Source organism: Hyla sarda, chromosome 3 (assembly GCF_029499605.1).
Source record: "Hyla sarda isolate aHylSar1 chromosome 3, aHylSar1.hap1, whole genome shotgun sequence".
Lineage (NCBI taxonomy): Eukaryota > Metazoa > Chordata > Amphibia > Anura > Hylidae > Hyla > Hyla sarda.
Genome location: NC_079191.1, coordinates 33,147,492 through 33,162,842, shown reverse-complemented (window position 1 = coordinate 33,162,842; position 15,351 = coordinate 33,147,492). Strand labels below are relative to the sequence as shown.

Here is a 15,351-nt window from a genome sequence, read left to right as displayed (position 1 = left end):
AAAAATGAAAGCAGTGACCTGATTGGTTGCTATGGGCAACTGGTTGACTTTTCCTCTGCACAAGTTTTGATGAATCTTCCCCATAGAGTGTAAGTTCTTTTGAGCTTAATATGTGAATTATTGATTAGTTTGTTACTGTGTAATGTCTGATTTTGTCTGTACCTACATATTGTAAAATACATCAAAATATATTGGCACTATATAAATAATAATGATGGTATAGAGAAGAAGTTTATTTTCTTATTTATTGCTTAGATATAAAGGAAAAAATTCCACAAAAAACATAGAAGTCAATCCATATATATTTCCTCATATTCAGTAATAGCTGACCATAGGCCTGACACATGTGCAGCCCACTGTGACCACCACAGTCTCCAGTCTATAGGAGAAGCTGCAGCTTTTCTGCTCCCGTCGTAGGACCATCATCTCCTGCTTGACGGGGGAGGAGATCAGGTCTGGATTCTCGTTGCCATCAGCGTCTACACAAGCAAAAGTGACACAATCGGCCTCGGAGATCACAAAGGGGAATCTGTTGGGATCTGTGTTGAGGCTGAAATGAAAAGTGGAAACCATGAGAGAAAATATATGCTGCATAAAGCCGCCCTATTGTTCCTTAGGCAGCTGTAGATGTATAGAAGATGTGACACAAACAGAAATGTACTGTGGACCCTGTGGATTTGGGATGTTTTTCCTGTCCTCCACTAGTCTCTATAAATCTAAAATACGGAGAACTCCAGCTCGGTGCAGATCAATATGCCATCTTTATTCACATAGAGCTACATGGATCACAGGTACAACAGGATATAACACGTTTCGGCAAGGTGCTGGCCAAAACGCGTCACATCCTGTTGTACCTGTGATCCATGTAGCTCTATGTGAATAAAGATGGAATATTGATCTACACCAAGCTGGAGTTCTCTATTTTTTAGTCTTCTAGTGTTTGGGTGCAGTCCACGCCCTTCTCCGCGCTTGGTCTGGTTGGCCCTGCGGTGAGCTGATATATACCCCTTTTGCTATAGTCTCTATAAATGTACAGTTTCATCTCTATGCTTGCTAGCCCAAGTAACTTCTCCTTCACCTACAATACTGCAGATACATCAGCAGAGTCCCACTGCGTACCAAGGGACCTGTTGGGTAAGTTGTCGGACTTGTTTACACTTTTGTACTATTTTGATGGTGTTTTGAATTATTTTATATTTTTTGTGTTGTTTCTGTTCCTAGCTGTACGTGAAAGGATGGCCTATGAGGTTTACTTTGCGAACTTTGTGAGAGGAGATCGGCCTCCCTAGAGGAAGTCTAGAGCAGTGTTTCTCAAATGCGGTCCTCAAGTCCCACAACTGGTCGTTTTCAGGATTTCCTTAGTCTTTCACAGTTGATATAACTCTGGTGATGCCTTATTCACGGACCATAATTCTATCATCTGTGAAAACTAAGGAAATCCAGAAAACATGACCTGCTGGGGGGACTTGAGGACCGTGCTTGAGAAACACTGATCTAGAGGAGTCTAGTTTATAATACAAGAGAGTTAGGACCCTATTAGATGATTTGATTTGAGCTGGAATGTTGGGCCTATTACATGGGGAGATGTGTGGCCAAAATCTGATGATTTTTTTATGGGTCAAAATACATGTGTTCACTCCCAGATGATTATGGGCCTATTTGGCCCATCATTTTCCTGTGTAATAAGGTCCTTGCTTTGGACTGAATAGTTGCTGCTGAATTAGAATTATATCCGGGTAAACAAATTCTAGTCCAGTTCCTGAGGGGCAATGAGGAGAAGAGTGAGGAGAAGAGTGAGGAGACTGTGAGAAAAGGTGAACACAGACCCCATAGCTATTTTTGGACTTCTCGGGCCAGGCAAAAAGAACACATGGCTGCCAACATACTATTTATTTAGTGGACCTGTCATCAAACAGGTCACAGTGGAGAAAAGGTGAACTTAGATCAATGTGGAGCTTGTGGACAACTAATCTGTTTCGCAGGCTTTCCGCTTGATCCCACTAACAAGTAGTAGGCTGGATCAAGCAAAAAGCCGGCAAAATGGATTTGTCGCCCATGAGCTCCACGGGACTCTCAGTTCTCTTTTCCTCCACTGCGACCTGTTTGACAACTTAAAGGGGTATTCCAGGAAAAAACTTTTTTATATATATCAACTGGCTCCAGAAAGTTAAACAGATGTGTTAATTACTTCTATTAAAAAATCTTAATCCTTTCAGTACTTATGAGCTTCTGAAATTAAGGTTGTTCTTTTCTGTCTAAGTGCTCTCTGATGACACCTGTCTCGGGAAATGCCCAGTTTAGAAGAGGTTTGCTATGGGGATTTGCTTCTAAACTGAGCGTTTCCCGAGACAGGTGTCATCAAAGAGGATTTAGACAGAAAAGAACAACCTTAACTTCAGAAGCTCATAAATACTGAAAGGATTAAGATTTTTTAATCAAAGTAATTTACAAATCTGTTTAACTTTCTGAAGCCAGTTGATATATATATATAAAAAGTTTTTTCCCTGGAATACCCCTTTAAGAAAATGAATACAGTTTCTACTAGTGCTGCATTATAATTCTTCTCTTTGCAATATCCCTTTCCATTACTTTGTTATCTGGCAGATCTGCATCACTAACACCAAGGGCACAACACATACCAGCCAGCTGGACACCTGACCCAGGACTATTACCAACTATAACACTATTTGTGTTGCCCTCGCTTAACCGCACTGGCCTAAGGAGGGCACAAATATCCCGTGGATTCCTCTTGCTAGGTGTTGTCTGATTTCTGTTTTGCTTTTTATATTTTCAAGCCCCACATTAATTTAAGACCCCTAATGTCTAGGCTGAAGTGCTGGTTCTCAAAGATATTATAGAATATATATGTGATCTTGCATACGCTTTGTTGACTAAAGAGTTCTATAGCAAAAGATAAGACAAGACTGTATCACTATCCAACACTGCTAGTAATGGGGTAAGTACATTACCGGTAGTCCCAGGGGGATAGAGAGCGGGTGTGAACGTCCTCCATCTCCACCAAACTATCCAGGTAACTGGTGTCAATGAAACTGGTGTCCACTATCATAGAGGTTGGCAGGCGCCGATTCCTTCTTCCAGGACATCTCCCTCTGGCCTCCAGGTGGAGCTCTTCATCACTAGATCCTTCCTGAGTATTAACATGGGACAAATACTCATCTGGTAGAATGGCCGAAGAGCAGAAGGACACCAGGAAAGTCACCTGAGAAACGGTAAAGGCGAGAGAACATGGAGAATAATTCCCATCATCCAAAACAGGTAAAAAGCAGCAAGTTTACTCGTGTGTGTAATGTTTGCTTCAACAAGAACAAATCCATAGTTTTAAGGTAGAAAGCAAAATTCTACTCATTTTACATCCTGCTTCTTTCAGGAAATGTAATTCATCATGTCTATCACATGTGTAGGTGACTGTCTTACCTAGTCCTAGTATTAGCTGTGAAGTGGACTCATTTGTCTAGAGCAGTGGTCTTCAAAATGATGACCTCCATATATTGCATGGGTATTCCAGGATTTTTTTTGTACATATATATATATATATATATATATATATATATCAACTGGCTCCAGAAAGTTAAAAAGATTTGTAAATTACTACTATTAAAAAATCTTAATCCTTTCACAACTTATGAGCTGCTGAAGTTGAGTTGTTCTTTTTCTGTCTAAGTTCTTTCTGATGACACCTGTCGGGAGTTGTCCAGAGTTGGAGCAAATCCCCATAGCAAACCTCTTATGTTCCGGACAGTTCCTGAGACAGACAGAGGGGTCAGCAGAGAGCACTGTGGTCAGACAGAGAAGAACAACGCAACTTCAGCAGCTGATAACCGTTGGAAGGATTAAGATTTTTTAATGAAGTAATTTTAAAAGAACAAATCTGCTTAACTTTCTGGAGCCAGTTGATTTAAAATAAAAATACATTTTTTTCCCCCCTGCAATACCCCTTTAAATCTGGCATCCAACACGCCTAGCAGATACTTTATTTAGGGTTACTAAGCAGATGTAGGTGAAGTACAGGGAAACCTCTTCAAGATGACCACCCAAATTGCACAAAAAAATTATTCTTCTCAGAGAATGCAAACAAACAGAAGAGCTGAAATATCTGGTCCGGATAAGGGGGGGGGGGGGGGGGGGGTCCTCAATCTTCTGGAGATGTTTCACTATAAATTAAGAAATATTTTTCTGACTTTTGGGATGGACTGACTGTTGGTTTCTGGATTAAAGCCATTTTCCTATAATTATCCTCAATACAATATTGTAAAATAGAGACTTTTATACTCACAAGTATCAGGTATATTGTACGGTCCATTCTGCTCCTCCTGCTGGGGGCGCTGTCTGCTGTGGTGGATCTTCTGCTCTGATTCTTGGATCCCAGTCTCTCTCTCTATTTATCTCGGTTGTTGCTCCGGGTGGAGTCTTTATCCCAGGAAACATAGTTTTCCAAAGAGTTTCTGTATATTCCAGTGTCTGTGACCATTGTGTGGACTGTCCAACTCTGTCAGGTTGTGTCAGATAATAAGAGAAAGAAACCGGCGTAAGATCTCCAGAACTTCCCTAAAGAGGGGCCATAATTTATCTGAACTCCCAGCGGTTATCTCTGACCATAGAGATAGCAGCACACGGTAATGATTGCCATGACCTAGATTGTTTGTAATATAACTATATATCAATATCTCATCTTAATCTGATTCCTAGACTCTTCCTCCTGTGCTCACTGCTGCCCCCTGTTAAGTAATGTGATGTCTATGAGCTGCCAAGAGGAGAAGGATGGAAAATTGTAAGAAATTTTCCGTTAAGTTTTCCAATCACTTCCTCGACTAATGGAGGATTAATATCTTAATGATCTACGAACAATGAAGGGGTTATCCAGGAAGCAAAATATATATATTTTTTTCAAAGACCACTCCCTGTCTGTCTCCTACAGGCTTTCTCTGTGTGGGAGTGAGGGTGAGCCCCAAGTGTCCCACAGAGCCACTATTGAAGCTTTTGTCACGGGTGAGGGGCTACACTGGTTGTATATAGTCTATATCCCCTGGGGCGCTTCATAGTGACGTTGTCCTGGTGGTGGGGGGAAGGTCTGTGATTTTGTGCGTGTGGTGTAAACCAAGATACGGAAACGGTGTTGCTGCATAATGGATAACTTTTACTGAAAGTCATTCACATAGCGGAGGCACCGATCTTTAACAGTTCCAATAAAAATGTGGTGTCCCAGCACCAAAGGCTGTCCTGTGGGCTAAAGATTTCCTCGGGCATCCTCCATTTTCTGACCCGTTATAATGCGATATATTGATGTGTAATGTTATGTATTCATTTATGCACTGTACCTTTAAGGGATTGTGGCAGAGTGACCAGGTGACCCTGACAACCCATGGGGGACCCCCAAACTTAGTCCTTATGTAGTGTAGAGGGGGAGGAGAGTTCAGTTATGAGAGAGAGTTGGAGAGTGTATGATGAGTAAGGAGTGGTGAATGTAAAAGCCTGGCGGTAAGAAAAGCTCTTGGGGAAAATCTCCTCTTCAGTCAGTCTGTCAGTCAAGTTTTTCAAATCAGTGTGTGCTGCTTATATTCTTAAAGCCTCGTTCAACAACAACTACAACTCCCAGCAAGGCGACAGGTTCCCCGTGTTCCACTCTTCCCATCCCTCTGCACAAGGGACTGTATTGTTTTTTATCTGCTATCTCCAGCAAAGTAAAGATAGTTATCTGTAACCAATTTTTATTACCACACGCCTGGCCCAGGAGAAGCTATCTCATCTTTGAACCGCGTAGGTTAACGGTGCCTTGGCATCACAAACTGATCTATACACCCTGCACACAGTCAATAGTAGTTGTCGCCACAAAAATAGTACCTGAGGTAGACAGTGGCAGATAATATATAGTACTATACGACAACCTGTGTGGGGTATAGATGTGGACTTGAGCAGTTACTGAGATAATAAATCCCTAAAGACTTTTTATAACTCTATACCCCGGATTCCCCGTCGGGGGTAAAATGAGCACTTCTGCGGACATTTACTCCAGCCCCTCGGAAGGAGGCTCAGAATCAGTCAGCCGAGCGTGGAGAGGTAACCAGAATAAAAGGACCCAAAGGATGCAGATGGATATCCCCAAAACCATGTTACATATGTATGGGGGCTGTTAGTATATAAAATCACAGAACATCTTCTACTTCTTATGAATATACAATCCTATTTGTTATTACAAGCTTTCACTTGGGTTTATGGCTTTCTTATCAGATAACCAGATAAGTAGTGTCCTCTTCTGGTTAATCAATAATGAAGGGATTCCATAGCAGAGATTTTCCTGACCTGTAGATTCTCCCAATGTTTCCTAATCATTTCCTAAAGACTAATATTATATTACAAAAATACACAGAGCCTAAATATTAGATAGGATTATTTCAGAAAAGCCCAGAAACAACTGTGACCCTTATATAATGGGGCCTGGAGTCCGGATCACAGTACAGTCCACCAGCAGAACCTCCCCAGAGCACATCTGTGAGAGCAATGGCCGCCCACTGGGGAACATCAATGGTAAGAGCTCTGATTCCTTCCCAACTCAATTTTCCAGATTTCAATGTCACATTATTATTTTATAAGGATAAATTGCTACAATTGGTCCAGTGATTTGTTTGCATTAAGCTTGGTGTCATATAATGCTCCTAGTTATGGCTTCTCCTGGATAAAGCACAGACCCTTTATTTTTGGATACATACATAAGTCTTATAGATGTTAATAAAGGAGCATTATATAGAGTAAGCCTGCAGCATCTTATTGGTCTATCATTAACCCTTACTCATGGGGATACATCCATAATGACCTCCTCTAATACATAGAATGTATATATCTTCTCCTCAGGTTCTTTCCACATGGCTTCTTCTGAGCCTCAGCTCTTGTGTCCATGGAACAGGAGAGCAGATCCCTGGTACAGATGGGTGGGATGTCCCTCCAGTGTCCGGCGGAGATTGTCCATTCTCTCTGGGCACCACATTTCCACCACGTGTGAAGGTTGATATGAAGGTCGGCAGTAGGAGTTCTGCACATCTCATGACTGACAGTATGAAGAGCCGCTCAATGTCTCCATGGGAATACAGGTAAATATACAAGTAATCATAGATAATACAATAATATTTAATGTTGTGTATTATTGATGCGCACCCCTCAAGATCAAATGTTATTTTGTTTACTACTGTATTATTTACATCAGTACCACTACTACCATTATCATAGCCATTATATGCATTCTTAGAATTATCTATCTATCTTTCTATTTATCTGCCTAATTAGATGAGATAGATTGATATAAAATAGATTAACACACACACCCACATATATATATATATATATATATATATATATATATTGGCCCAGTACAGCAGTTGCACCCCTGTACCCTTGCAGTCCTGTCCGGCGGGCTCTATTTAAGTGTCCCCTGAGTCCCCCCTTAATCTGTGCATCATAAATGGTTAATTTATTGAGATGTTATTTATTGGACAACATTATATATAGGTTAATGGACTGGTTAAAGGTAAACCAATATTCCACATACCTCATAGAATAGATGGGGGGGGAGTGTTGAAGCATCTTCCCCTATATAAGAGATGCACCTGTCTATTGTAGACTGAATAAAGCTTTAGTGCCATTAATATAAACTTTGACATATATCCTTGCCAGCCACCAGATCATTCTCTATAGACTAATGCAGCGAATAATTCAAAGGTGACAGACAAATGGCTGCACAACTGAAAAAGTCTAAATCAGGTCACAACTTAAAGGAGTACTATGATACAGAAAAAAATGTCACCATCGCATAGGTTCTTTAAATACCTCTCAATAGAGGTGCTGATCTCCTGAATCGGTCCGGCGGTTCTCCCGCTGCAGCCCGCGGTAATTTGGCTTACTTCCGCGTACTGTACGTCTGAATCTGACGTCAGCAATCACGTTACCCAGCATTCATTGCGCTTATCCTTTTGCCCACAAGCCCTCCCTCACTCTTTCTCCCCACCCCTAATAATATTCATCACTACGCCCCTCTCTGCCTCCTCCAATAATGTAACAATTCCTGCAGCCGGATAACGCTGGCTACAGCTATGTAAGCCTACTCTGCTCACATCGCTGTAGCACACGTGTACCGGAGAATAGCTATTAGCTATTTACATGCATAAAATGACTTTTAAACACACTTTTCTAATGGAATAGGTACGGTTTCCATTTGCTCCTATTGGGGTGTGCGCATGCGAGTATAGTAAGTTAGTTGCGTAACTTGCTTTGTGAATATAACTGATAGTTACGGCGGCGTAACTATCAGTTATATTACTGGTTGAACGTAATCACATGCCAGGTCCGAGGATGCTGGTTACTGCGCATGCGCGCAACTCGGTTCATGATAGGAGGGAGGCTGCAGAGGCATTTACTCAGCCGAGCGAATGTCGGCTGAGTAAACAAGGGGGATGTTGAATATTCAACTGGGGGAGTGACCGAATCGCATTTGTGGGGCCGGCTAAATGCGGGGAGGAACAAAGGAATGATGACGTTTCGTTTTAAAGATGGCTGCGGACGGCCAGATAGTGCGGAACGAAAGTCATCATTCACTGGGTGAGGCTGCACTTCCGGTTTGGCTAGAAAACATGGATTCATTCATGGAATGCTACTGAGGTAATTGACAAAATTATATAACTTGGGGAATCAGTGATAATGGCAGGTAAAAGTTTTGGTTAAGAATACTCCTTTAAGACACCAAATATAAACAAAAACTATGCAGACATGCTTCTTTTATGGGAGCCGCATGGTCCCACATTGAATCACATAAATGATATAAACTAAAACATGTGCTATACAATAGAAAACATATAAAAACATACCAAAAAAGGTACTGATCCAGTCCAAGTTCAGGTTAGGATCCCCACCCGCTGGTCAAATCCCATGCTCTAAATATTGACCCTTTGACCAGGGGGCTGAAAAAGGCCACTCTGGCATGACCAGGGTGTTTAATATGGAGAACTGGGGTAAGGAAATACATTTTGTTCAATGTTGTGGCCCCTGATTTGTATAATTTCTGCTTCTCTCCTTCCACCAGCCCTAACGTGGACCATAACAGGTTCCCTGTGGTCATCAATGAGGCCAGATGTCTCCACCACGGCTGTATGGACTCTGAGGGTAATGTGGACCTCATTATGAACTCAGTCCCCATCAGACAGGAGGTCCTGGTCCTGCGTCGTGAGATGAGAGAATGTGTCCCCGTCTATAAGCTGGACAAGCAACTGGTCACCGTGGGCTGCACCTGTGTCCGACCCATCACCCACTACCTCAAATAAGAGGCGACTCTGTAATGGTACCTCCTAAGAAGTGTTACCTTGTTACCCATGGCGACCAATCAGAGGACACGTTTTATCTTCCTAATATGATTTAGAAATCAAAAGCAGAATTCAGATTGGTTGCTATTGGCAACAAGGATTTCAGGCCTACTGGGGACACTAAACGTTTTGCCCATAACAACCAATTAAATTCCAGCTATAAGTTCTCTAGCGACAGAATGGGAGAAATCTGGTTGTCATGGGCAACAGCTTCAATAACTTTATTTGGTAATTACATTCTTGCAATGTGCAATAGTATTACAAAAATGTGTGTGAGGTGGCGGCGTTTGTTCAGTTTTATAAGTTAAATATTTATTATTATTTATATGATGTATTTATGAAAATATTCTGAATATTTATCTGATTATTTATTACATAAAACCATTAAAAGTATTTATTTGTCAGCCTATGAGTGTATATAGTATATTAGTAGTATATAGTGGTGTTTGTTTTTTTTGTTTTTTTCTGACATGTCTCAGTGACCCCAGTGATTGCTCGTATGAAGGGACATTTCTGCTCTGCACAGCTATAGCAAGCAGTATACAGGATTATAATGGAAGTCTATGGAACGTTTGGCAATTCTGTATGCCAGACATACCACAGACTTCCATTATAACTATATATTGCTCGCTTTACCTGTGCAGAGCAGAGATGAAGGGGCACAGCATGTTTATTTAGAAAAGATTTTACACAAGAGAATTTACTCGGCATTTTATGTCATGTTTGTGGCATACAAAATCAGGTGTTCCGGTATAAGAAAATTGCATTTACCTAAAACTATCACCATAAGATATATTACTTACTAATATAGTGTTATCACACATTATATTGTCTTCAGCATGTTTGTGCTTGAAACACCCATGGCAGGAAGTTGTGTAGTCATGTCAGTGTGGTGTTGTCTCAGCAGCTCACTGTATACACCTCTGTCCAAAGAGAGGGATTGTATATATACTTCCTTTGTAACCTGCCTTTGCACACAATAGAGGAGCCAAAAGACCCTGTTTTGGCTTCCAATGAGTTGATGGGAGGCAATGGCTATATTGGTTGGAAGCAGGCAGCTATCGAGTAAGTAAACAAATGTGAACATGGCTCTAGCTCGAGAATTCGGAAGTTCCCACAGAACATTCTATCGGAATTTGGTTTGACAACAGACAGAAAGAGGTGTTAGTACATCTGGAAGTTAGAGGAAGATTTATCCAAACCTGTGTAGAAGAAGAGTGGTGCAGTTGCCCATAGCAACCAATCAGATCGCTTCTTTCATTTTTAAAGAGACCTGTAAAAAATGAAAGCAGTGATCTGATTGGTTGCTATGAGTAACTGCACCACTCTTCCTCTACACAGGTTTTGATAAATCCTCCCCTTAGTGTGTAATATATGTAAATCATTTTTGTACTGACACAACTTTACTTCAGGTTTATATATTTTTGTTAAAGAAGCACACTCACCATAATTAGTCCTACAGCACCATTTGTCTTATTCCAGTGAAGCCGCATCCATACATTTTATTAATATAACTTCGTCATGTGATCTCCAGTCTGACTCTCTGAATCTTCCAGTGCCTAATGGTTTCAACAGGATGTCAGACTCTGACTTCCTGTGGACTATAGGATGACATCACCTGTCAGATCCCTCCTACTAGCTCCCAGACCCCTCCCAGCTCCATCTGCTATCTCTATGGGATCAGGATATATAGTATTTATACACCTCCTCTCCCAGCTCTTTCTTTATACTGCTGCTTCTTTCTCTATGGAATCAGAATATGTAGAAGTTACACATCTCCCCTCGAGTTCTATCTGTATACTGCTGCTGCTATCTCTATGGGTTCAGTATATATATTGTAGTAGTTATACATCTCCCCTCCAGCTCTATCTATATACTGCTACTGCTATTTCCAAGGCATCAGTATATATAATAGTTGTTACGCCGAGCGCTCCGGGTCCCCGCTCCGCCCCGGAGCGCTCGCAGCATCCTCTCATTCGCAGCGCCCCGGTCAGACCTGCTGACCGGGTGCGCTGCAATATCACTCCCAGCCGGGATTCGATTCGCGACGCAGGAGGCACCCGCTCGCGATGCGCATCCCGGCTCCTGTACCTGACCCGTTCCCCGTCTGTCTTGTCCCGGCGCGCGCGGCCCCGCTCCTTAGGGGGCGCGCGCGCTGGGTCTCTGCAATTTAAAGGGCCACTGCGCCACTGATTGGCGCAGCAGGCCTAATCAGTGTGTTCACCTGTGCACTCCCTACTTATACCTCACTTCCTCTGCACTCCCTCGCCGGATCTTGTTGCCATTGTGCCAGTGAAAGCGTTTCCTTGTGTGTTCCTAGCCTGTGTTCCAGACCTCCTGCCGTTGCCCCTGACTACGATCCTTGCTGCCTGCCCCGACCTTCTGCTACGTCCGACCTTGCTCTTGTCTACTCCCTTGTACCGCGCTTATCTTCGGCAGTCAGAGAGGTTGAGCCGTTGCTGGTGGATACGACCTGGTTCCTACCGCCGCTGCAAGACCATCCCGCTTTGCGGCGGGCTCTGGTGAATACCAGTAGCAACTTAGAACCGGTCCACCAACACGCTCCACGCCAATCTCTCTCTGGCACAGAGGATCCACCTCCAGCCAGCCGAATCGTGACAATAGTTATATACCTCCCCTACCAGCTCTATCTGTATACTACTGCTGCTATCTCTATGGGATTACAATACATTATCATTAGACACCTCCCCTGAGGCTATGTTCACACAATGGCCCTAATTTACTAAAAATGGACTGTAGGTTTCTTTGTGGGTTTTAATTCCCTACAATTTATTTTCCACGATATTTACTATGGTTTCCCTACGTTTTCCACTTTCCCTACACTTAGCTTTTTTTTACACATGCTCTAATCTGTAGGGTTTTCCTCAGCTCAAATCCACCAGCATGTAGTGATTATCTCAACAGCAGCAATGTGTAAACACAGTCTATAATGCAGTAAACATGTGTAAAAAATGCAGTAAAAATTATGCATGTGAACACAGCTTAACCTCTTGAAGATGCAGGGTGTATGCTGCATCCCCGATCCTTAAGGACTCAGGGCGTACCTGTATGGACTGGACCGGGATGCCTGCTGAAATTATTCAACAGACATCCCAGCACATTGCCGAGGGGGGTCCTGAGAACCCCCCATATCGGCGATCGCCGTAAATCACTGGTCAATTCAGACCGGTGATCTGCAGTGATTCCTGGTCATTGGGGTCATGTGACCTAATGACCCAGAAAAGGAGGATTATCAGTGGTGTAATACACACCATCAATCATCTTCCGTACTGTCCTAGGAGGTGGCATCATTGCCACCTCCTAAGGACAGCTGTGATTGGGCGGTCGTAGTGACCGCACCAATCACAGTATATGGGGAGGGGGTAGCAGAGCAGGAGCTCGTTCCTCTGCTCTGCTCAGCACCATTTTCTGTCTGGTGCTGAGCAGGATGGAGCCCCGTGCTGCATCTCCCCCCTCACAGTCAAAAAAGTGCCCCCTGACACATTAGAGTTTAGGAACAGTTTAATTAGGCAGGGAAAGATCATTAGGGGTTTAAAAAAAGAAATATATATATATATATATATATATATATATATATATATAGCTTTTTGGTAGGCAGCACTTCCGAATAAAAATGGATATGGTGCAAGCAGTCTAGGGGCCCTGGTCTTGGGTCCAATTCATACAAAACATAAAGGATGACCGCAGCACTCAATAGTAGTGAAAAGATCAAAAAAGTGGCTTTATTCCAAGTGGAATAAAGCCACTTTTTTGATCTTTTCACTACTATTGAGTGCTGCGGTCATCCTTTATGTTTTATATATATATATATATATATATATATATATATAAGGATAAGTTAGCCAGCACTACTGATACCAAACTACTATATGGACCTGGCATACAGGTGCACGCTGCTAGGCTAAATATACAGCAATGTGCTGCTGTATTCTCCTGTTGCTGTATATTTAGCCTAGCACTTGTATGCCAGGTCCATATTGTAGTTTGGTATCAGTAGTGCTGGCTAACTTATCCTTGTTTGTGTTATACATACGGGGGAGTGGCTACCTCCATGTTGGCTCCTGCACCCCACCCACCTCTATTAGGTGTGTATAAGGTGCTGGACGTCCAAGACCTTGCAAGCCTGGTAACTGATTGCACAGAGGCATATTCACAGTGTAGGGTCTGTCCCAATGAGGTCACCTTACCATGGTGGGATGGTCCAAACTATTTGGCCACAAAATTGTGAGCTAAGTACCTCACTTTTTCATCTTTTGCACTATAGCTGTATAGCATTTCATGTTTTATCTGTATCTTGGTGCTAGCAGTGTCCTGCGGTATTCTCCTGTTGCAATATATACATATACATATATAGAAAAAAAGAAATGAAGCAGGACTCTCAAGCAAAACCAAATCTGTGGGTGCAGGCAAACTCAGGGACCCCGGTCCTGGGTCCAAAATGCGCAGAGGAAAAAAGGAAGCAGCTGCAGCACACCGGAGTATCCGAAATTGAAAAAATGTGTTATATTCCAGCTAAAACATAAGACAACGTTTCTGTGGTCTCACACCACCTCTCTCTCTCTCTTCCGCAGCACCTTTAGCTGCCTGACCGGGCACTACAGGGCCGCTATGGTCTGCCCCCAGCGTTTTTCAGGGCACAGACCTTTGTTTTTTGTGCTAACTGTGTGGCCAACCCTCTTCGGTATAAAACACCTTCCCTAGGGGGTGTACTGTTTGTAATAGGCTCACATGTGGGTGTTCCTTTCTTGTATTTTCCTCTGAATGTATGTAACTGTTAGGTCCGTAACAAACATCCGCCTCAAATCCGAAGAGTTCTCACTCATGACCTCTGTCGTATTTCCAGGCGACAATTCGGAGTCACATGTTAGTTGTTCCCAGAAAGATGATGCAGAGCATAGGTTGAAAATCGCAATTTTCAAAAGCTACCCTTCATCCATTCCTGGAAAATAGATTTAGGAAACACCCGTGTGTTCAAAATGTCCTTTTTACCCCCTATACCCATTCCTAATGGTGTCACATGTGGGTGTTTCATTTTTGTATTTTCCTCTGAATGTATGTAACCGTCAGCTACTGATATGCCATAGGCCACAAATACAAAAAGACCTCTATGACTTCTGAGCGTTGTTGTGCACGTTAACCCATATTTGGATGTATTTCCATAGTCAGGAGAAAAAGCCCTCCAAAATTTGTAACCCAATTTCTCCCATTACCCCTTGTGAAAATGTAAAAAATTGGGTAACCCCAGCATTTCAGTGTAAAGAAATGACATTTTTCAATTTACGGCCCACAGTTAAAAAAAAAAACTGTGAGGTATAAGTACTCACTGTACCCCTCGTTACCTTCCTTGAGGGGTGTAGTTTCAAAATTGTGGTCACTTGCTGTTTTTTTTTTTAGATTTTATGTCAGAACCTCAACCATTGCAGTGCAAAGCACCACTTTAGGCCTCAAATCTCATCGGTGCTGTCTCGCTCCTCAGCCCTGTTTTGCACACGCATAGTGCTTTACCGCTATACCAGTAAGCTTTACCGGTATTTCCTTATTTTCGAGAAATTGGGCTACATATTTTGTGGAGCTTTTTTTCTTTTACTACTTGTGAAACTAAATACATTTTGGTAAATACCAGCAATTCAGTGTTAAAAATCAAACTTTTTACTTTTACGGCCCACTGTTCAAAAAACATGTGAGGTGTAAGTACTCACTGTAACCCTTGTTACGTTCCTTCAGAGGTGTAGTTTCTAAAATGGGGTCAAATGTGGGGGGTTTAGGCTGTTCTTGCCGAATGGGGGCTTTGTAAAAAGCACATGGCCCCCAACTTCAATTCCAACAAACTTTTCACTCCAAAAGCCCAATGGAGCTCCTTCTATTCTGAGCATTGTAGTGCGCCCACAGAGCACTTTACATCCATATATGGGGTATTTTCTTTCTCAGGCGAAATTACACTACAAATTTTGGGGGATTTTTCCCCTAT

General features: G+C 42.4%; 2 protein-coding genes across 4 annotated transcripts in view; one reads left to right on the top strand and one right to left on the bottom strand.

Annotated features, from left to right (window-relative positions):
* Nucleotides 1-99: 99 nt before the first annotated feature.
* Nucleotides 100-8,972, bottom strand: LOC130361251 (interleukin-17A-like). Of its 2 annotated transcripts, none has more exons than XM_056564021.1 (4): nucleotides 8,871-8,972; nucleotides 4,295-4,507; nucleotides 2,970-3,220; nucleotides 100-550 (listed from the first exon to the last, which is right to left on the bottom strand). In XM_056564021.1, the coding sequence occupies exons 2-4, from the start codon at nucleotides 4,319-4,321 to the stop codon at nucleotides 316-318; spliced, it is 513 nt and encodes a 170-aa protein (XP_056419996.1). In that variant the 5' UTR covers nucleotides 4,322-4,507; nucleotides 8,871-8,972; the 3' UTR covers nucleotides 100-315. The 2 variants fall into 2 exon arrangements, with proteins under 2 accessions (XP_056419996.1, XP_056419995.1); XM_056564020.1 differs by lacking the exon at nucleotides 8,871-8,972 and adding an exon at nucleotides 6,806-6,875.
* LOC130361253 (interleukin-17A-like) overlaps nucleotides 1,056-15,351 on the top strand; it is a 31,257-nt gene continuing 16,961 nt past the window's right edge. Inside the window, exons 1-3 of one of the 2 annotated variants that reach the window (XM_056564026.1) lie at nucleotides 5,771-6,543; nucleotides 6,868-7,103; nucleotides 9,086-9,760. In XM_056564026.1, the coding sequence (XP_056420001.1) occupies nucleotides 6,517-6,543; nucleotides 6,868-7,103; nucleotides 9,086-9,323 (501 nt within the window). In that variant the 5' untranslated portion in view covers nucleotides 5,771-6,516 and the 3' untranslated portion in view covers nucleotides 9,324-9,760. Of the gene's footprint in view, nucleotides 1,135-5,770; nucleotides 6,544-6,867; nucleotides 7,104-9,085; nucleotides 9,761-15,351 lie in introns of those variants that run through there. The other variant, XR_008890922.1, reaches the window with a different exon arrangement.

Coding starts and splice junctions, on each gene's coding strand:
- LOC130361251 (XM_056564021.1), bottom strand. CDS start 4,321: ATGGACCGTACAATATACCTGATACTT. Junction 3,221..4,294: donor GTACAATATACCTGATACTT/GTGAGTATAAAA, acceptor ACCGTTTCTCAG/GTGACTTTCCTGGTGTCCTT. Junction 551..2,969: donor CTATCCCCCTGGGACTACCG/GTAATGTACTTA, acceptor TTTTCATTTCAG/CCTCAACACAGATCCCAACA.